The sequence below is a fragment of the Malaclemys terrapin genome, chromosome 5 (assembly GCF_027887155.1).
Source record: "Malaclemys terrapin pileata isolate rMalTer1 chromosome 5, rMalTer1.hap1, whole genome shotgun sequence".
NCBI lineage: Eukaryota > Metazoa > Chordata > Testudines > Emydidae > Malaclemys > Malaclemys terrapin.
In genome coordinates, this window is record NC_071509.1 from 30,550,426 (window position 1) to 30,571,826 (window position 21,401).

Consider the following 21,401-nt stretch of genomic DNA (forward strand, 5'->3'; position numbering starts at 1 on the left):
ACCAGCACTTCCTTTTCCTCAACTCTGACACTGGCATTATGATGGCATCTAAGCTCCTCTCAAGATGTGCTTGCTCAGCCGACCCTCTCAGAGTAGTTGCCAATGCTTTTTTGTAACCTGGACAGCCATCCATTTTCACTGTCCTGCACACTAACACTTCAGCTCGGCAGTTGGTCAATGTCATATTTACGCAGGAAGAAAGCTTCCGGAGAATGTGCCTACAGCCATTAAGTCTGCAAGCTAAAGTAAAGTTTTGCACTGTACAAAGGGAAGGATGCCTGCCTTGCTAAAGAAAACACATTAACATTGACTTTGCAGGTAGCAGGAACTTGGGGAGACGGGGGCAGAATTCAAGTTGCAAAGCTATAATATTTATATATATATATACACACACACACACACACATTTTTGAAGACCACTTGTGGAAAGTGTTGGCATTCCCAGACTGCCATTCATTTCAGAGTAACTGTTCCCTGATGTCCCGCTATTCAGAATTGACAGCTTTCAATTCATTCAAGTTCTTCTGCTCCTTTTCCTGGGCCTCATTTCTCGACCCTTCCACCCATCCTGTACCCCCACATTTGCACAGATTCACATACAGAATCACTCGTGTCAAACACCTTGCTTGTTGGAAAATTCACACACATTCCTGGAATAGTTCTGCTATGTCTAAATATTACTTGAGAAGAAATGGAAGTTATTATAGGGAGTATATATTGTTTTCGAGTACAAGCAGCCATGTGCAGTCTCCCAAAAAAGTTTTAAAGTATGATAAACACACTGCAGCCTAATTCTCTTTAAAAGATCATGTTTTGTTTCTTACCAGAGTTTACTTATGTATTTGTAAGTCTATTCCCCTAAAAGATTGCTCTGTATGGTGGCTCAAACACCAAGTAATAGGCAATAAAACAGTTTGAGAATTGGATATAAAACTGCATTCACTTCTCCCCATGTTTGGAGGTACTTATCAGAATGCCCCTCACAGGAAGCAGAAAGCTAGGAAAGATAACTGAAATGACTGGTGATAGTTACAACATTAACTTTAATAACGGAGATCAACTGTAAGCTTCCTTGAGCACCTGTTTTATCAGAGTTCAGACCTAGATTAATTACATCAAACTATTTGGCAAATATTTTCCTCCTTCTGTGTACTTGCTACTGTACTAATCCTGTACTATTAAGGATTCTCTCTCAATTTTGTCACTTGTTTTTCTTTCTCAAAAACTCTCCCCTGAAACATTAGTTAGCATTTCAGTATAAGACAATTTGTGGAAGTGCTCGAGTAAAGTTGCACAAGAGGCTAAATATTTGCAGAATCCGGGTATGAAACAAACCTTATCCGCTTTTCCAGTTGTCTCTCTCAGACTCACGTAGGGGACCAGGGCAAAGTGGGGTACTTGTTAAAAACTATTTCAGAGGACTAATAATAGAGTAATATGTTTTGTAAATTCTAATAGCCTAAAATGAAGACAAGTTAATCCTTTCAGCATTTGGCTGAGTTTTTGACATTGATGTTTGCGTGGAAGTAAAGTGCACAGACCTCTACGTTGGTGAGAAGCTGAATATTCCATTATCCCTTTCCAAATCCTTCCTGCAAGTACAGCATTTGGAGTCAGGAACAAGTGAAGATTATTCATTACATGTTCATAATAGCAATGAATAATAAAAAAAGCATCATTCTGTGGGCTGCCTCCGTTTTATATTCTATTTTGGACTATACTTATACTTTAATTTTTCCATTCAGTTTTTGCAACTGAAGTTTCTCAGCATCATAGCATGGGCAAGCACTTGCCACCTCATTCTGAGATCTGTAGTTTCCTCCTCCCCGGATATCTAACCCAGTCCTCAGACACTGGCATTGACATTATGTAAATCACGGTTTAGACACAGATTGCAGCAAAACAAGGATATTTTCAAAAATCATTCTTTTATTGGTTGCATAAACTGGAGCATTATTTACAGCTTTCATCTCTCTATAAATGCTCATTAAAATAAAGTTGCACAAATAGTAAAATGTAGCAAAGTACAGCACTTTAAAACCAGGTTAACCTGGCATCTCAGATTAAATGCAGTCATGTTCCTATATATTATATCTATACCTAGAAGAATCAAAGAATTTATCTAGAAGAATTTCTTAATTTCAGTACAGACATTCCAATTTCATGCATCTTTGGTGATTGCCTTGAAAACTTGTTAAAATGGTTTAATTTTAGAAGTGCAAAGGAAAAAAAGTAACTACAAGATTTATAGCTATGGTCCCATTTTGAAACTTAGTCTAAAAGAGTATTAAACAGAAACTCCAGTAGGGAACTCTTCAGCTGTAAGAAATTTGCTCTGCAAAATAAAAAAAGAAAATAAAAATTAGTCATTTAGCAATTTGCCTTATTAAGCACAGTTGGGATCTTCAGCAGTCAAAGCACACCTAAAATTAACTAACTTTCTGTCTCCAGCTGTACATATTTCCATTCCTGTGGAAAGTCTGTCAGGTTTTGTAGCCAGCTGTTGGTAGTCTCCAAGGTAAAATGTAAGTGGTACAACTCCGACTACTTCTGTGACGGCTTTGTCTTTACGCCCAAACTATAGCAGCAAAGATTTAGCATTTAATCACCTCTCATTTCCATGAGAAATATTCAAAGAATTGTCTGTTTTGGTTTATGTATGTAAATTAAGTAACTTTTCTAAACTCTATAAAATAGTTTAAAAGTTAATTAAATATTAACGAGTAGTTTTGGTTAACAACCTTGTGTTCTCAGAATTTGAATGTCTCTTTCTCTAAGTTGTGCTTTTAGATGCATGCAATACATTTAAACTAATCAGATGGCATAATTTTTTAATCAAAGCAGCATGCATTTTGGGGGAAAAATAAATCCAGTTTATACAAGTGGAATTGATGAGCTTCTGGGTTAAGAATTGTATCACACACAGAAGTATACTGGAAAGTAATTCGGAAAATAGTACTATTTATTATTAACTAAGATAGCAGGCACTCTGTTTTAATTCTTACTAAAGGCCCAATCTTGAGGGGTACTAGGGTCCCCTGACTCCTATTGACTTCAAATGGTAGATTATGCTGTTCAAAACCTCATGGGATTAGGCCTTAAATCACTTAACAGTCAACGAGTTTAAATCTTCAAGGTGAACAAATTCTTCCTATCTGATAGTTTCTGAATTAATTACACAATATACTACCGCTATCTATATCCTTTAAAGAGCCCTGAGCTTAATAAAAAAAAAAAAAAAAACGACTTGAAGAGATTCTGTTATGGCTGTATATTATCGAAGAGGGAGCTTTACCTGAAGCAATTCTTAACCTTTAAAGATGCTGATGATGTAGGAGCAGAAAGTGTGCAGTGATTCCCAGCAGTGCTCTCGTGCCAACTTCATTACTTCAGTATCATTTTCAGACCCTTGTCCACGCTGTGTTGGTTTTACAAGAGGTAGTGTAGATGGTTTAGGTCTCCCTGCTTTTTTGACAGAGCTTTTCCCTGCCTGGGTTTCTTTAACTTGCTTTAGAGAAGCTGAGGGTTTCTGGATTGATTTCCCGTGATTGGCTGCATCTGCTTGCTGGCTAGGACTCTGGTTTGGCTTCATGCTGGAAGCTACTTGCTTCATGTGAGCATCTGTAGGAGCCTTTTGGCACATGCTGGGCTTCAACACTAGGGTGGACTGGCAAGCGTTTGGGAGTTTTCTAAGTTCAAGGGAAATCTGGTTCCAATAAACCTTTGGGTTGTTATTGAAAGGACGACAAATTGATGGTTTGCCAGTATATTCACACCAGTAAGACTTTCCTTGGTTTTTGCATTCAATTCTGAGTTTCATTTCCCCATCACCACTCATGTTCATTGTGCAAGCGTCTTTGACTTTAGTCTGAAAATGGATTTCTTCACCATTGCTCCTTTTCTTTTGTGTCTGTTTCTGTCCCAATCCTCCCATGCAACAGACCATCATTAGAAGAAGGATGACAGTCTTCATGGTGAAACACAGACTAAAATCCTGAAGCAACTCAGTCCAAAAAAGCAAAAGAAACAAGCAACTGTCTGCTCACAATTTAAAGGTTTCGTGCACAAAGAACTCTCTCTCTCTCTCTCTCTCAAGGTGGCCTGTATTTTTTTTTTTAAATAAACCACCCTAGTGTAAGCATATGCCTATAATTTATAGCTCAAGGGAATGTCAAATAACCTGTGAACTCCCAAGAAGGTAACAAGATGCATCTTGCAGCTAAATAGAGCACGATAGTTGTATAACTTAAAAGCACATTCCTACCCAAAATTCACACATCACCTTTGATTTTAACAGATATTTTCCACTCTCCCGCTATTTTATAGCTGTCTTTATGCCAGATATTGTCTGACCACATGGAAGTAGTCACAAGAAGGTCAGCCAAATCAAACCTATGAGGTTTTGTCCAGAAGATTAAAAATTATTCAATTAATAAAAACGGATTTGTGGTACCCTTATGTTTTTTGTGGATGTGCACTGGCATGCATGTGGCTTTTATATTTTATTGTGCCAATACTGGAAACATGGAATACTGTGGAAAATCAACAGCACATTCCTTAACTAAGGAAAGAGTTTAGGACACACTGGGTATGCCTACACAGCAAAGAAAAACCCATGACTGGCCCGTGCCAGCCGACTTGGGCTCACAGGTCTTGGGCTGCTTCATTACTGTGTCGATTCAGGCTGGAGACCGAGTTTTGGGACCCTCCCACCACACAGGATCCCAGAGCCCGGGCTTCAGCCTGAGCCCAGAAGTTTACACGGCAATGAAACAGCCCTGCAGCCCAAGTCAGCTGGCAGGGCCAGCAGTGGGTTTTTCTTTGCTGTGTAGACATACCCAGTGTGGCCAGGGGGTTTATGAGCTTCCCCACACAGGTTTATCAATGTAATCCAATACCTCTCATTCTATTTCTGGATTTCTCATCTTGCTTGGAGCCAATATTGTCAATGAAGTCCAACAGTACATCAGTTTTTGTAAGGAGGACAAAACCCATTTTCCAATGTGATCTTAGCCCATATCTTAACCCAGTGTGCCTCCTACACTTCTCAAACACACTTAAAATGAAATAAAATAGTCATTTATGAATCAAATAGAGATTACTTAACCAAGTTTTTGTTTATTTAAATGGATTGGGAAAATTTTCTCAAATTAAAAATAAACTTTTTAAATTCTACAATTCTGAACATATATACACACACACACACACATACATATGCTACATATTGTCACATCGAAACATTTCCATTTCTGACCAAAGAGTGAAAAACTTATGTTATTCCACATAAAACTGGTATTGCTGTTCAGTTTTGTTTTATGTTTTCAAAGGTTTTTGGAATTATCGTAATTTTAAGCCAAATGACCTTTTCTGGAAACATAGTTAATATTGGTATATAATCAGTTTGCTGTTCAGTTCAAGATACCCAATTCTTCCATCTTTCTCATCCCCTGTGCTTTATTTTTGTAGTGTAGACCTTTACAGTCCTTTAAGTGGATTTACAATGTCATATAATCCAGGAGCACAACTGCCATGTCTAAATTCAAGGCAATACACTAAACTACAGTGATGTAAAACAACCTTCTAAAAGTGTTCAAATTCCTGTGTAGAAAGTTTAATTTAAAAATTAGTTAGCAAAAATATAATCACTGCGTGTTTAGAGAACCACTGACATTTATTAGGAACTTGGTCTGGAGATGAAATATTCTAAAAATTACCAACTTTATGACATCTCTCATGGTCTAATTAGAGCATCACTCAAACTCCAGGGAGCTCCATACCCTGCCACATACACAAAAGTTGTAATTTTAAATGAGTCTCTCTGCAAATACCCTTTTAATACATTTAATTTTAATATATTTAATACATGATGATTTTTAAGTAACTCAAAAAGAGGGAGAAAAACCTACAACTGAATTAATTTTTCAGAGACAGGAGATACTGCATATCCTGTACATTTAAAGTTCAGTCCAAAGTGGTCGTCCAAGAGCACCAAAAGTCAACACTGAACATGCTGATAAATTCCTCTGTGAAGTACATTATACAATATCAAAAATTTAGCTAAAACACTTTTAAGCTTTAAGAAAATGTATATACAAAAGACTCTGTATACAAAATGTATTCTTTATGCAAATGTGTATATACTGTATTTAACACATTCCCAACAAAACGGTAAGGTAAGAACTTGAGTAATCATGGTAGGGCAGTAAACTTTAAGCAAAATCTGTGTAAGCCACATTAATATACGTACTGTGATGTGAAATAGAAACCCCAGTGTAAAAAAGTAAAAAACAGAAACCACTTTAGTTCAAGTCTCAAACAGTAGTGAACAAGAGGAAGTGCTCTGGTATTTTGTACAATAGTTAATGGCATAACATTAAACACTGTTTTCTTGATTCAAGACTGATTTACTGTACAAGCCACATAGAACAAGTGGCATGGGATTTGGATGGTGAATTCAGATCCCAGTGTGGTTGGAAGAATTTCATGTTTCTTGTAGAAGAATCTTGAGGCTCATTTCTATAGGCTGAAAATAGATCACAAGAAAAAGAATCAGTAAAAAATTGATTAAGGTAGCAATACAATTTAGATAGAACACTATAAATACATGGTCTTCATGTGAAATTCACGGGTGTGTCAACAGATAAACTTCTTTACCTTACCAACAATCATGCTATTATAAGTGTACAAGCCTTTGTTCTTTTACATTTTAAGAAGCAGATTTTAAAATGGGAGGATGTGCTGAAATAAATTTTAAAAGTTCCTTACTTACCCCTGATGTTTCCAGTATTGGCTACCACTGTTCCACAGAGCTAAAGAGAACACAGAAATATATTTTTCTGTTGCTAACAAAAGAACTGAATAACCTGACTTCATAACTACAGTGCGTGGCACTGTCAGCTGTCAATTGTGTGACCAGTTATCCCTAGGTCTGAAACCTATTAGTGCTATATAAATAAGTCCTGAGTCTTCTTGCCAGTTATTGAAGTTTTTAATTAGAGAAAATGGGTTTAATTTATTTATTTTTAAGACTTGTTTTAGGGTGGAAGGAAATGCTCAGATAATCAAACACCATAGACCTGAGTTAGAAAAGGTCTTAACCCAACCTCCCATTTTGCTCTCACAAATAACTATAAATGCATTTGATTTTTATTTATATCTCTACCTACCTGATCGGGGGAAAATAATCAGGTAGATTTCTAAATGCAACTGCAACCTGCAATTACTTGCATCCATAACACTGCAGGTGCAAAACGGGAGGCTTCCTATTCCTGTCACTTTAAAAGGATATGGTTTCACTACTAACAATCTCACTCAAAAGATGCTACAAATACTTACAGCCAACTAAAAAGACCTGTAGGAACCGAGAAAAAGTAGGGTAGCAGAAAACATGAAAACGGTGCAGTTAAGAACAGAAAACAAGAATCTACTGGAGTGGTATCCCTGGATTGTGGTAGCCCTGATCCAGTTTTTCCAAACTCTGTCTCAGATATGAAATCATCAAAAAGAAGCAGCAGTTTAGAGTAAATTCTAATGTTAGTTATGGGGGGGGAGGGGACAGGGAGAAGGGCAATCCAGAGAAAGTTCACTGACAGTAGGACAACTGAAATCAGAATCTAGTCCTTAATATGTTTGTGTCCATGTGGAAAGCTAGTGTGCTTTCATTTAACAGAGTATTTTTTATGTTAATGATTTTTGGCTTATTTCCAAATATCTTGTATATTCAGTCATTGAACAAGGATTTCCTTATAAATTTTTTTTTGAAATACCACACAAATAATGTGCCATACAGCTCAAGAACGTTGAAAATATCAATATTAAAAAAGTCCAAAGATCAGAAAGTGACTCTAAAGTCTGGACGATTATTGGTTCCCTCTTATCGAAAATATCAAAAAAAGTCTTTAATGTGGAAGTTCTCCGATGTGCCAGTGGAGTTGACTCTGGAGTCAAATACCTTATAGATTAATTTAAGGAGTCCCAAAAGCCCACAGTGTGATATAGGCTATGCCAAAATAATGAACATTATAACACCACTAATACTAGGGTGACCAGATGTCCCGTTTTTATCGGGACAGTCCCATTTTTTGGGACTTTTTCCTTATATAGGCGCCTATTAGCCCCCACCCCATCCTGATTTTTCACAGTTGCTATCTGGTCACCCTAACCAATACCACTGTTATGAAATACTTCCTCCTAAAGGAAGCATAGGGAAGCTACTTGGTTAATAAAATAATCAATGCAAAATAGACTTTTACTCAACTGATACAGCCCTGAGGGCTGTCAAAAATTTCAACTTCAAGCCCCATCAACATAGAACACCCCATCCATGACCCAGTGAGCAATAAAAATTAATTCTCTACCAAACATTCAATATGAATGTGTTCTATATAAAAAAAGTTATGTGGCTCACTATTCCTTATCTTTGTCAATTATTTATATAGCTTCTCATTCAAGGAACTCAGAAGTATGTTACAAAGCCTACTGAAATCTCACTACAGTCCAGTGAGGTGGATCGCATCATCCCAGGTTTATGGAATGGGAATCTAAGGCACTGAGGTTAAGTGACTTGCCAGTGTCTCATAGCAAGTGAGCCGCAGAGACAGGAGAAGACCCCGCAACTCCTGTCTCCCAGACTTGTGACTTAACTATTTGGCCATATAAAAGATTAGACTAATTTCAGAGGTGCAGTAACATCCATCTTCCCCTCTACCCCTTCCATTCCCCTGGCCCATTTGCAGCCTGCACATAGCAAACTTTGCCTTTTTTCAGATGTTTAAAAAGCTGCACCAAAGGCACAGGTTGGAGCAATTAAACATTACGTTAATTTGAGAGGTTACTGTAGCTACTCATTGCTTTTATAAAATAAAAGATTTTTTTTGTTTTCTCTCTTTTAAATCTCTAGTCCTGCTTGTTCTATGTAGCCTACTTCTATGCATTCACATGAAAAAAATTCTAAAAACCAAACTAGAATTTAAAAAGGAATAATCTATTAATGCCCCATGTTACAGTCAAAGTGGCTATTATTAGGTATCAATTTATAATTGGTCCTACAGACCTTTATATAAGCATGAAGAAAAAAAAAAAACCCAGGAAAAAGTGAACATGCACCCCACAGCCTTTTAATTTCTATACAGAGTACTTTAATAACTTTACCATTTTAGGGCCACCATATCAGAGAAGTAATATGGAATTATGTGGCTTTTAAGCTTACAAAATTCCATAGTTAAATGACTGGATACTATTACAATATCTATGGTTATGTAGGCATATTCAAAAAAATTAAACATACAGCACTTGTTATAGTGAGCAACCATGCAAAAAGCAAATAGAAAATTAAACTATTGTCGGAGAATAACTCTCTGCTTCCACACTATTCACTTTAAAACATGCAGAAAATTGGATAGCTAATTAGCATAGTACACTAAGCAAGGAAACGTGAAGGCATGCAGTTTCAGACTTGGTTTACCTTGTCATAACAGGATTGTGTATACCATATAAATGCTCTTTATGATAACCATTATTACCATTTTCCATACTGTAACAAAATAAATACACCAAAAAAGACTATGTTAACTATAAGATGCAATATGTACAAAATGGCTACAAAGATACGTAAATGGATGATGGTATTGTATGTAAAAATAAGTTGGGTGTGTTCAGTAGACAATATTCTTTAATTTTCAACTATACTGATACTGTACAATATCAAATACTTCTATGAAGTCTTATTTTAGCATGCTCCAATTTTCAATTATTTAATGGAGATATCTGTGTTCAGTTGTACCCTAACATTATAAAATGTAATTAAACCAAAAGACATTTGTAATTCTTTTAAAAAACTTTCTAAATATAAACCCTCACTCCTTAGTAAAATAATTTTAACAAATATCAGTAAAAGTATCTTACTTTTTCATGGGTATAGTTTCAACACTAAAAAATATAAAAAGAGGAGAAGCAATCAACTTAAAAAACATACTAGTAAGTGAACATTTGTCTTAGCAGTACATGTCTTGCTGCTGCTCTATTCATTTGTGAATGTACAATGTAAATTGACCCGTGTGAAATAAAATGATCTGAAAAAACGAAGTGCACAAGTTTACTGAACAACAGCTAAAATAAATAGGAAAAAATAGTCAAAATGAAAATAAGTAAAAACAGTTATCATAAAGTAAAATGCCAAGTCCCTGAGACAGAGGAACTGCAAGTGAAAAGGAAAGACTGGTTAGGGATAATCAGGATATTGAGCAAAAAAAAGGAAAGAATTAACACAAGGAAACTACAAAGCAGGTACAAGTTATCTTAATGCTATAATTGAGCAAAGATGATCTACCTGAAATTGGGAATATTTTTAAATAAAGGTGTAAGAAGTTCTAAAGCCCTGAACCTGCAAAGAGCGTCTCATAGGCAGACCCTTCTACACCTTACAGAGCCCCACTGAATCAACGTACGATATGGAAGTCCACCTATGTGGCACATATTGACGGATCAGGGCCCATACCTGTACTCTTTCCGAAAATACTGTGGTACTCATTTTGCCAATAGTGAAGGTTTAAACGATGCACCATATATTTCATGTAAAATACTGTGTTATGCAGGAAAGTATGTGTGTCCACTTTCTTTTTAGCCTATTTAAGATTATATACTTACTCATCATACACATCCTCTGTATCCATTCTACGATAGTATTTGGATAGTTTTACAGCACAAATTATTGCAGGAATTAAAAATATTGAACAGCCTCCCAAACCAAACCAGAAGGTATTCTAGAAGAAGACAAAAATCAAGAAAATGACATTCAATAAAATACTGTATCAGCGTTTTAAACCACTTCTAGTTTCTTCTCACATTATTTCTTAGAACTGACCCCCGCTTAGAGAGTCTTGAGTTTTAAACTGACTTATTTAGTAGCTAAAGTTGCTGCCCTCATTACTACTTGATTGTCAATTATGTTTCTGAAAGCATACAGCTGAAGTCACTGGCATGGTCCAGGACACTGCAGGACCCTGTAATGAGAGATGGGCCATCAGCAGAACATTACTACTCAACCAACCAACTCCAAGTTGGAAGATACCGTGTCCTTAGAGATGAACCCGCTAGCCATGTTTTTTTCCTGCCTTGATATTTAACAGTAGTAGCCTTATTCACATTCCCTGTGGCAAGCTGAATTTCCAGCACCTGAGAGGTAGTCTCTGACTTGACAGCTGCAGTTCACGACTGTGAGAGTAATTTCATTAGTGCACAGATTAGCAGGCTCCAGCTGTTAAAATGGTATTTTAAACCTGATTCCTATGGGCTGGAGGCAGTTTTGACTTGATGAAAGATCCCAGCTGGGCCCACATGCATGTAAGATTTTGACCCATCCACAGCTAACTGAAATGGTGAGTGGTATTTTTCCTATTCAGTTTCTGCAGGATGGAAGGAAGAGAGGTTCTGCAGTTCCTTTGTGCTGCTAGGTGATTTTGACTTGGCTCTGGCAGGACAGCAGGTTTCAGGATTTAGTGTTAGCAGGATTAGGGCACTTCAGACTCGATTTCAGAAAATTAGAGGTGGTTCTTGTATACGAGTTCTGATTATTGCTTGGTTCGGACTGATTGAGGAAAAGAAAGAATTGATGGGAGAAGTTTTAGGTGGTTTACAGATGTGTTTTTTTTTTTTTTTTTTTTTTTAAAATACACACAGCCAACTTTTCATCCTCTGAGAGATGAGAAAATGCCAAATAGCACCTCATAGTTCTACCAGCCATAATGAAGCTCTCCTCTGTACATGAATGAATCAAGATTTGTTTTCTGCACGCCACCTGAAAAAAGTTCCTTTTCCTCATCCACATTTTCTAGATTCCAGCAAAGATGTTTGTGGAAATTTTTCCTCAGTACTTTCATTATTCTTATATTCTCAGAGCAGAGATGGGTCAAAGCTGGAATGTCAGATCTGCTCCCCTTTGAATTTCACAGGAGTTCAACTCCCCAAAACAGAACCTCCCCCAAAACCGCTCTGATTCAAGTTCAGATCCAGAATGAGAATTGGTCTCTTTTCATATTCAGGATGGCAAAATCTCACAAGAACAGTGGATTTTGCAGGATTTCTGCGATTATGGGACAAAATCTCATGGGAATGTATTGAAACTCCAGCCTTGGAGTGGTTTCAGACCTGAGCTCCATACTTTTAACTAAATCTAATCCAGATCACAACACTTCCTCCTTGGCCAATCTCAGATTTAGACAAGCTCCCTCATCAGAACATTTTAGTCAAAGGATGAAATGCAGAGAGTTATGTTCACAGTTTGGTGGAAGTACAAGCAAGAATTCTTCATTTAAGGCCCTAGTTTTGAAAAATGGGAATTATTTCTTACCACAGAATCAATTACATAGCTGCATAAAAATATATCTACTGCAGTGTCTATCACGTTGGCAATAGGCTTGCATGCGGCTACCTCCATGGTAATCTACAACAGATTAAAAATATTGTTCAAGTCATTCATTTAAAAAAAAAAAAAAAACACCAAACCCTGCAATACCCGGTACAAGCTTTGTGTGTAATTTACCAAGAGCGTGTTCCCCCGTCCCTAAGCAAATTCCTGCAATATATTCTATCCTCAGAGCGCAAATCACACCTGAAGAATTAACTTATTTTGCTCAATAAAATTATGCATTTATTTTTCCTTTCTTTAAGAAAAGGGTGAGCAAAAATATAAAACAAAGTCAGGCTCAGTGCAAGAAAAGTACAAATGGTATCTCGGCCATTTGCACTCTAGAGAAACATCACTGTAATTAGAACTGCATTTTGCACACTGCTATGCACTGAAACAACTCATTGCTTCCATTCTACTTTAAATATAATGAAACTCCATTTATAGTAAACACACTATAACAGTTTACACTTTTCCCCCGTTCTGAACACACATGATAAAAAACACTTTAAACAGAATAAGTCTTTCATTTTTAGATTCTTCACACGCTGTGTCGTATTTTATGGTAATTCCCTCAATGTAGTAAATGCACTTACCGACTCCTTGACCCACTCAACGTATTGCTCGAAGTAGCCTATTATCATATCCATGTACTTTTTGGTTTCCTAAAAAAATAAAAATAAACAAACAACCAATCCCTCACATAAAACCTCTACTGCACCATAAATTCATTAAACTAATTTAAACAGAAGAAAGTTTACCTGGATGATAACCAGTGACGCATCGTTGCTTATGAGAAACTGAGCAGCATCAACAGCACTAATCACATTTCTTACTTTCACCTGAAAAAAAGACCATACATAAGATAGCTAAGACCTTTCCAAAGTTGCTATGACATTGGTACGCTGCGGGGGTATTGTATTTTTAGTCCTTTCTATAGATAAACAAATATCATTGCCCGAGAAAAATGTTTCTCTCAATATAGTGAGTGCAACAGTGGGTCCACAATATCCTGGCACCCCTAAGGCACAAGGATTCATTCTATACCAACATGGACCCCCTCACCACTGCCAGAGGCAGGCAACTCTATAGTCAGGCAGCAGCCCTTGCTGTACTCTCTTTCATACTTCTAGATCAGGTTACCCTTCTTTTCTTTCCTTCCCTTATGAGTAGGGATTCTCTCATCTCCTGAGTCATTCCGTCACTACCTGGATCCCCACAATAATTGCTTATCTTTACCTATATAGTGCATGGCTAAGTCTTGCCTCAGAAAATAATTTCACACCCTGTATCATGGCAGAAGTATGCATGTGGAAGGGAAGTACAGGGTCAAACAATATCTCAGCTGTGGACTACAATGTAGACTGTAGGATGATGTACTCATAGCCTTACGCTGTAGGTGAGTTTAAGAAAAGCTTCTAAGCTTCTGTTCCTTCCCCACAACCACCTCACGTTCTCACAAGCCCCTCTTACCTGCCCATCTAGGTACAAGTTCTGAATGGATTTCCTGCAGCTGGTTTGCTGCCATGCATGGGTGTAGAAGTGACAAGAAGAACTGAAGCAGGTAAGGTGACATAACTGCACTAGCGCTACTGGGGCTGGACTGTTGCTACAGGAGCCAAGAGAGGCTGGTGGTAACAGGGAAAGCTGCTGCCAGAAGGACTCTCCACCCTGTTGCTGATTCTCATGAGACTAGCAGAGCAGAAAGGCAGCTGCTCTCTTGGCTGTGCAAGCACTAGCTGCTATGGAGAAGGAAAGCAGGTGGGCTGCCTTAGGGAAGCCCTGTCAAGCTCAAGCTTCCTGCAGTTTGGCTGAGATTGCAAGAGTGAGTAAGGGGACAAGGTGGACACACTGTGCCAAAGGAAGAGACATCCAGCATTAACAAGACAGTGGAGCTCATTTCATTAAGCATGTGTGTGGGCTAATTTTCATTAAGCATGTGTGTGGGCTAATTTTATTTTATTTTTTACATACGGATGGGTAAGGCAATCCCACCTCAAAGACTAAGAGTAAAAGCAAGGTGCTGAGTAACAGGAAAACCACAGCATGTAAAATTGTACTGAAATTATTTTACTAAGTGAGAATTAAAACTTTCCAATGGCCTGTTTAAAAAATAGCCACAAAGCGTCTTTTGATTTGTGGCTGCTTCCTGGGCACTGTAACTACCTAGATTAACAATAAAATCAATGACACTTTGCACATCAAGTGCTTTACAAGGGGAAATGAGAGAGATGAGGAAACCAAGGCACCTAGAGCTCTGTAGAATAGAGCCCAGAGCTTCAGACTCCTTGGTTCAGACTCAGACCTGCAAAGGGACTTTGACATTACAACACTGAGCATCACGATGCCTAACTATTTAGGTGCCTAGAAAAAATAGAATTCACGGGAACAACACTGATACACAAAGCCTGAGTTAGACCCCTTGGCTCCCTACACAACGCATGGGGAGCCATAGGTGCGTTAGACTGTGATCCACAAAGCCAGTGCACTAGGCAGGGTATTAACTAAGCTAGCCCGGGAAGGTGCCAGCCAGATGGTGAGTGGTAAGCCTGGTGCCCATCTCTGCTGGCAATCCATGAACCAGGGGGAAGACAGGTGTTTTGGCTGCCTAAGTTGCATGTGGAGCCCAAAACAAAACAACTCCTTTACTGTTCCAGTTAATATTTAATTATTTGGTTGTTTAATGAGAGACTGAGGGAGCACCACCATCACAATAGCCTAGTGGCTAGGGCACTCACCTGAGAAGAAGGTGAAGGGGGAACTTGAAGAGGGGGGGGGGGGGTGTCTCCTATATCCCAGGTGAGTTCCCTAACCACTGGTTTAAATGTTCTGAGGGAGGTCTCCTCCTCTTCCACACGGCTTTGTGTGAACTCACCAGAAGGGTCTCAGAGGCGACCTACCAGACGGGCCTCACACATGACACAGGCAGCCTAATGCCTGTTTTTCTGGGCTTGTGAACTGCTCTGAGGCTTAAGTGAGAGACAGCTGTCTGGACACCTACAGTGAGGCTGCACTGCACATGCCCAGAGGTAAAAATTTGGGAGCCACGTGAGTTTAGGTACCTACAGGATTGGGTGTCAGGCAAGCAGGAGTTTTATGGATCACAGTGGTGCCTAAAAATGTGACTTAGTTGCAGTACACTCTCTTCCTGCCCCCGAAAAGTTAGCAAAATAAAAATGTTGCAAATGTTATGTCCTGTATGCTTGTGGTAGGATAGATTTAAAGTAAAAAAATAAAATATGTTCTTATTGACAGAAAGACTAACCTACCATAAATTCAGATGATGTCCTCTGCAGTAATCTAATGCTCTGATTTAAAGTGCTCTGGTTAAAAAAAAGAAGGAAAAAAAAAAAGATGTTATACACGAAAGAATCCTCTTCCTTTAATACAATGTAGGTCTATAAGAACAAGTCACCTAGATAAATCAGAACCAATAATATATTTCAAACACATTAATATTAACAGATGCAAACTAGTTGCATTAGCTAAGAACTGATTACCTACTAATGAAACTAGTAGCCAGTGTGTGTAAGAGACTCTCAGAAGGAAACAATATTTTTCTTAAAGCATAGAGCAGCCACACTGTGTGCTAGAAGACTTCCAATATAACTAAAGTTTGCAGCAATAAGGCTGGATATCATTTATTTGGGGGGAGGGGTAAAGGAGAATAGTTAAAATTAAAGCTCATTGTGCACAGTATATTATTTTACAGTTCTGGAAAGGAAAATCACTTACCCTAGCTTTTACATATTTCTTGACAGTCAGTTTTGGAAAAAGAAAAAAGATGAGAATAATTAAGAGTTAATTAGAAGAGAAACAGTGAAGGATCAGCAGAATGAAACAGAGGACCTAATACTTCTCTATAAGAGAAACACAGGGACAAATATAGTTCTGTATGGAAATGTATGTATGAACTGCTAAATTAAGGCCCAGTCCTGTGAGGTACTGAAAGCCCCTTGGAAGATGTTGACCTCCTAGATTCCCAGTGATTTCAGACAGTTCCTCAGCACTTTCCAGGAGATGTTCATCACCTAACAGACCTGGGCCCTCAGACACTAAAATAGTATAAGCTGAAAAATTTAAGCAGAATATACAGAGAAAAACTGATATCTGGCGGAGTTGTGCTTTGCGCTTGCTTTTTAAATTTTTTTTAATTAAAGAAAAGGGTGCCTGGCGAAACCTGTTAAAAGAAACATTTCCATATCCTTTGAAAGGTCAAGGAAGAAGATTTTTCTTTGGCTGTAAACATTACCCTGTGGGATTTCCAACAGTACCAAACCCAGAAAGTAAAACTAAACCATTAAACAAATGTGAAAATTATAACTATCTTCTTTGCCCAACATGAATGTAGTGCAAAAAATGGAAAATAAAATGATGCAAAGTTAGAACTTGTGGAAGTTTTTTTCTCCATCTTACTGTATTTCTATAAAATTGTACATGTAAAAGTGGAAAACAAAGGGGCAAAGAAAAGTTTGGTTTTCACAATATTATATAATACTAACAACAACGGTAATGAAATTGGTTAGTTAAAAATTTATCTGACTACCGTTTTAATTACATAAATATATATAAAACCTGTATTTAGATACAAAAATGAAGATGTGCATATTTTGGAAATATACAATACATAAAACTAAACCTAATATGGAATTTGCACAAAAGAAAAAAAAGTCCTTAGCTGCACTGTAATTTGCTGATTTTCTAATCGGTAGTTTTGTAATATAGATCTATATTTTTAATATAACTATGTGTTCATAGTACAACACTTTTAAATAATTTTACCATAGCTTGCTCCAGTGGAACAACTTGTTGGTTATGAATCATTCGAATACTGTTTGCATGTCCTTTTAATGCATTTTCCAGTGCTCCTTTGGGCTGCAAATATAAACATAATAATTCAGTTTGCTGATCTGCAGTTTTTTTAAGTGATATTTTTCCAAAGCATCAAGAATATTTCAAGCAAAACAAGGAAATGTGTAGCAATCAAGAACATGTACATTCTGGTCATATTTTGCAAAGCAATATGATATGGCATTAGATATGCTACAGCACAGGGAAATCATCATAAAAATAGTAGAAATCTCAGTAAGTGAAACAAATGTGCAATTCTAATATAGTCAGAGAAATGTTAAAATACCTGTACAAATTCAATAGTATGAATTTTCACATAGTGCACGGAGTTAGCCATTTTTTTCTCAACATCAAAAGCACAGGATAACCTCACTATTTTTTGCTCTAATGTCTGAGAGGCTCATTAAGAATGATTGATCTTATTAAGGGAATGCTCCGGTTATTTATCCACTGTCTCTCAAAGTGCAATGGCGCCCTCCACTGGGATTATAATTTTCCTTTATAGATTAAACCAAAACATCTACATGTGGGATTGGTACAGATTTAGGGACATCTAGTCTTTTGAACTATTTACAATGTTGAATATAGCCAATTGATTTAAGGTATTTCCAATCAGAAATATTATAATCTTTGAGTGATTCTGGCTTGAGGAAAGAACATTTGTGCCTATGCTTTTTCCTGTTTAGTGGTTCTCTCTTAGCTAAAGTCAGGAAAATTAGAGCCTTTGCAGTCAATTTCTAGACACTGAAAAAAGGTCTTTCTACACTGCGATGAAAGACCCACAGCACAGTTGCAGCTGGCCCAGGTCAGCTTGCTGGGGCTGCGGTGTTATAAAATTGCAGTGTAGACATTTGGGCTCAGGCTGGAACCCAGACTCGGATGATCCGAGAGGGATGGCGTAGGATTGCGGTTCACTTAACAGATGGGTCTAACAACTATTAAGGCAAAACACTCAGCAAGTAGCGATCAATTACTTACTTCACCCTCCTTTTGTTACACGAACTTATTTATAACTTCTTGTTATCTTTCCTTATACATCATGCATTAGCTTCTTATTTCCATGTTAACTCTCCTCCCGTCAGTACAGGTTTAGTTTTAGTTCAGACCAGTCTTTTCTAGCTTTTTAGTTACTTTATCTTTTCTTTTCAAATACATGATTACTCTGCAATTTCTCACACACACACACACACACACACACACACACAGAGTTCTTCTTACACCTATGCTGTTAAATGTTATCAGAACAGACTTAATATCCACAGCAGGCTTCTGTCAGGCCTAAACATGCCCCTTTGCTCCCAATGTTCCCCACCGTGAAGCTTCAGAATCCTTTTTAAGGCTTAATTGAAGCCTATATTTAATATACATCTCTTCTCATTCCCAACTGCTTAACCAAGATCATTAACCTTCTAAATCAATGCAATTAGCACAACTACTAGTATGGCCTGCACACTTACAAAGCCCATTAATATCATGCATACCCGCAGATGTTCCCCCAATAATATATACTAACTCCCACCATGGGGCATTTCCAAGTGCATCTATGTCACTTCGAATATTTAGACTCTCCTATCTTAAGGTCAACAAATGTTCTGGATGTTTACTCATTAAGGTCTGCACGTTTAAATGTGGTATGACTCAGCTTAACTCTATCAGTCTAGGGCAGCACCAATTAGGGGGGCATTAGCTGATACATTGTGGATCTCATTCTGGGGAACTGGAAAAAGTACCTTGACCCTATTCAGGTAACTTTTCTTGGAACCAAGCAGAACATTGGCCACTCATAGTATCATGTGGGTCACAGAACCCGGGTTCTAACCCAAACCAGAACATCTCCATTGCAATTTGATAGCCCCACAGCCTGAACCCTGAGATGCCTTGGTGCCATGGGTTTTTTAATCAGAGTAAATATACCAATACTGTGTTAACTAGTTCATCCAGTAAGTCACTCTTTCTGTCCTACCCAAATCTCAATCCTTTGACTAAAATGAGGAAGATGACAACAAGATCTCACTTTCCTCTCCCATGCTGGATGAACAGGCCTGAGAATATTTTTTTTAACTTTAGCCTGTTTTTCTGTTTTTCTCACTGCAGAGAGCAGAACAAGTGATTTTTTTTTTAAATAGTTTATTTGTCAGCGGGACAAGTGGGAAAAGAGACAGGCCTGATCTTTCCATGCAGGCTGGTAGAACTGGAGTCCCTGCCAGTGAGCAGCAGCCACTTCTTGTACAGGGAGGTGATTCACATACATCTAAAGCTTTGTCCACACCACTGACAAGAACCATTGCTGACACCCATTTTCAGCAATGTGTGCAGCAGAACCAGTGCCAAACATGAGCAATGAGTAAGCATCGATAAGAAAACTATATTGTGCACCAGGTCAACTGCACCCATTGGCAGCAGATCTCTTTTATAATATAGACATGGCCCCAGAATCTGTGCTATCTAGGGACTTAGGAAGGAAAAGCAACCATCAAACGATTCCTGAAGGGGCTGGAGAACTCAAGGTACTCAGACAGCAGGAATAACAGAAGCCAGAGCCATAAATAGTCCTAGAGCTCAACTGTCCTGGGGGAGACACTCCAGGATCTTAGATGGGACAGCTACTGTGGACACACTGACAGAGTGAATCCGGAGGCCTGTAAAAAAAACAACCATTCGGGGGAAGCGATATAGGGAGGCAAAAACAGAAGACTCTGCAGATGCCAAATTGTTGTGGTGGCAGAGCAGATGGTGAATGAGTGGGAGTTAGGACCTGCCACATACACCACATCCTCATCGTTCCGTGAAATGTTCAGCCTCACATGGCACTAAGGGCTAATAAGCAGCCAGAAAACATTCTGCTCCTCAAGGGTGGCAGATTAATATGCAGACCTGCTGTTGGCAAGAGAGAGAGTTTAGCAAATGTAGTTTAGTTGAGCTCCTGAACTATAGTTGCCCAGATAAGTTAAGTCCCCATTTATAAAATCTCCCACAAACAAAACTATGTTGCCTTCCTCCAAATTTCACCCTTCACCCAAACATCCAGAGTTATCCGAAACAGACATTACATCCTTAGACGTAAGTGTCAATTTCAAAGCAGTCTAGCTTCCTTGCACTGATTCTAACATGTTATGCTGTCCCATCAATGATCTCATCCATTACACTAATCAGCATCACCAAAATACACACAGAGGAAAAACTTTCACAATGACAAGTAATGCGTTTAACTACTATATACTTTACATCACATTATCTGACTTGATCTTTTCTCTGCTTATTAGGCACCCCCCCAAAAAAAAAACAAATAAAGATAGCGTCACAGAACATCTTCTATTTTATGGATGGATGTGGAATCTACCATTCAAGAACCCCGATCATGAGCAATTCCAGAGAAAAGAGTGTTGGAAGGCTCTGACTGAGGGACTTGGGAGCATGTTGGAGGTGTCCCGCTTTAGCTCACAGAAAATTGCCTCTGTAGTCATTCTGTTGAAATGCAATTCTTTGGCTGTTAAATAAATAATGAATGCATTGTCATAGCTTTAATGAAGATAAATACAGGAGCCTTGTGCTTATGGAAGCTGTACAAACAGAAGAGATTACATGTATTTTAGTTGCTTCTATGTAACATCTTCTGGGGGAAGCCATTCATCTCCTAAATTTTGCATAAAAAGAGTTCAGTTAAGGCAACATTGTTTTAAAGAGGAAGTGAATAAAGGAAAAATGAGAGCTAGAGTCACTGGAAAGTCAATGGAAATCTCAGAGTACAATGAAGAATCACATTACTGTCATGTAATCAGAGTTGTAAACTCAAACCTAGTGTGAAGCCATTCCCATCAACCCTTGAACTTTGTCCACTTTCTTGTTCTAACTTGATCTTGCCATTACCAAAATACAAAACAAATCCTAACAGTTACCAGGGCTGGATGAAGTCAGTATTGACCTGTGTTTAAGGCGCTTGAAGTCGTGCGATAACAGAAGAATCTCTGCTTTCATTAAAAAGGTCTCTTGCTCTCATGATTACAAAGAAAAGCTGAAAATAAACAGTGTAACCAAACCACTGATATCTGCCGGAATGTGCAGACAGCCTGAATCAACAGCTACGAAAGCTTTGACCTGCACTATACATCTTAATTGGGTGTTAACTCCAAAACCCCAATGCTGGGGGT

At 38.1% G+C, this 21,401-nt stretch overlaps 2 protein-coding genes across 12 annotated transcripts in view; both read right to left on the bottom strand.

Annotated features, from left to right (window-relative positions):
* Positions 1-1,908: 1,908 nt before the first annotated feature.
* FGFBP2 (fibroblast growth factor binding protein 2) lies at positions 1,909-4,047 on the bottom strand. Its single transcript, XM_054030444.1, has 2 exons — positions 3,295-4,047; positions 1,909-2,334 (listed from the first exon to the last, which is right to left on the bottom strand). Exon 1 carries the CDS (start codon positions 3,970-3,972, stop codon positions 3,307-3,309), a length of 666 nt encoding a protein of 221 aa, XP_053886419.1. The 5' UTR covers positions 3,973-4,047; the 3' UTR covers positions 1,909-2,334; positions 3,295-3,306.
* A 1,050-nt stretch (positions 4,048-5,097) lies between these two features.
* Positions 5,098-21,401, bottom strand: part of PROM1 (prominin 1) — an 84,893-nt gene continuing 68,589 nt past the window's right edge. For 2 of the 11 annotated variants that reach the window (XM_054030932.1, XM_054030928.1), the window contains 11 exons: positions 17,185-17,277; positions 16,138-16,155; positions 15,672-15,725; positions 13,164-13,244; positions 12,999-13,067; positions 12,346-12,438; positions 10,644-10,759; positions 9,903-9,926; positions 9,463-9,531; positions 6,769-6,808; positions 5,098-6,522 (listed from right to left, as the gene is read on the bottom strand). In XM_054030932.1, the coding sequence (XP_053886907.1) occupies positions 6,790-6,808; positions 9,463-9,531; positions 9,903-9,926; positions 10,644-10,759; positions 12,346-12,438; positions 12,999-13,067; positions 13,164-13,244; positions 15,672-15,725; positions 16,138-16,155; positions 17,185-17,277 (636 nt within the window). In that variant the 3' untranslated portion in view covers positions 5,098-6,522; positions 6,769-6,789. Of the gene's footprint in view, positions 6,523-6,768; positions 6,809-9,462; positions 10,195-10,643; positions 10,760-12,345; positions 12,439-12,998; positions 13,068-13,163; positions 13,245-15,671; positions 15,726-16,137; positions 16,156-17,184; positions 17,278-21,401 lie in introns of those variants that run through there. The other 9 variants (XM_054030934.1, XM_054030933.1, XM_054030937.1 and 6 more) reach the window with 7 other exon arrangements.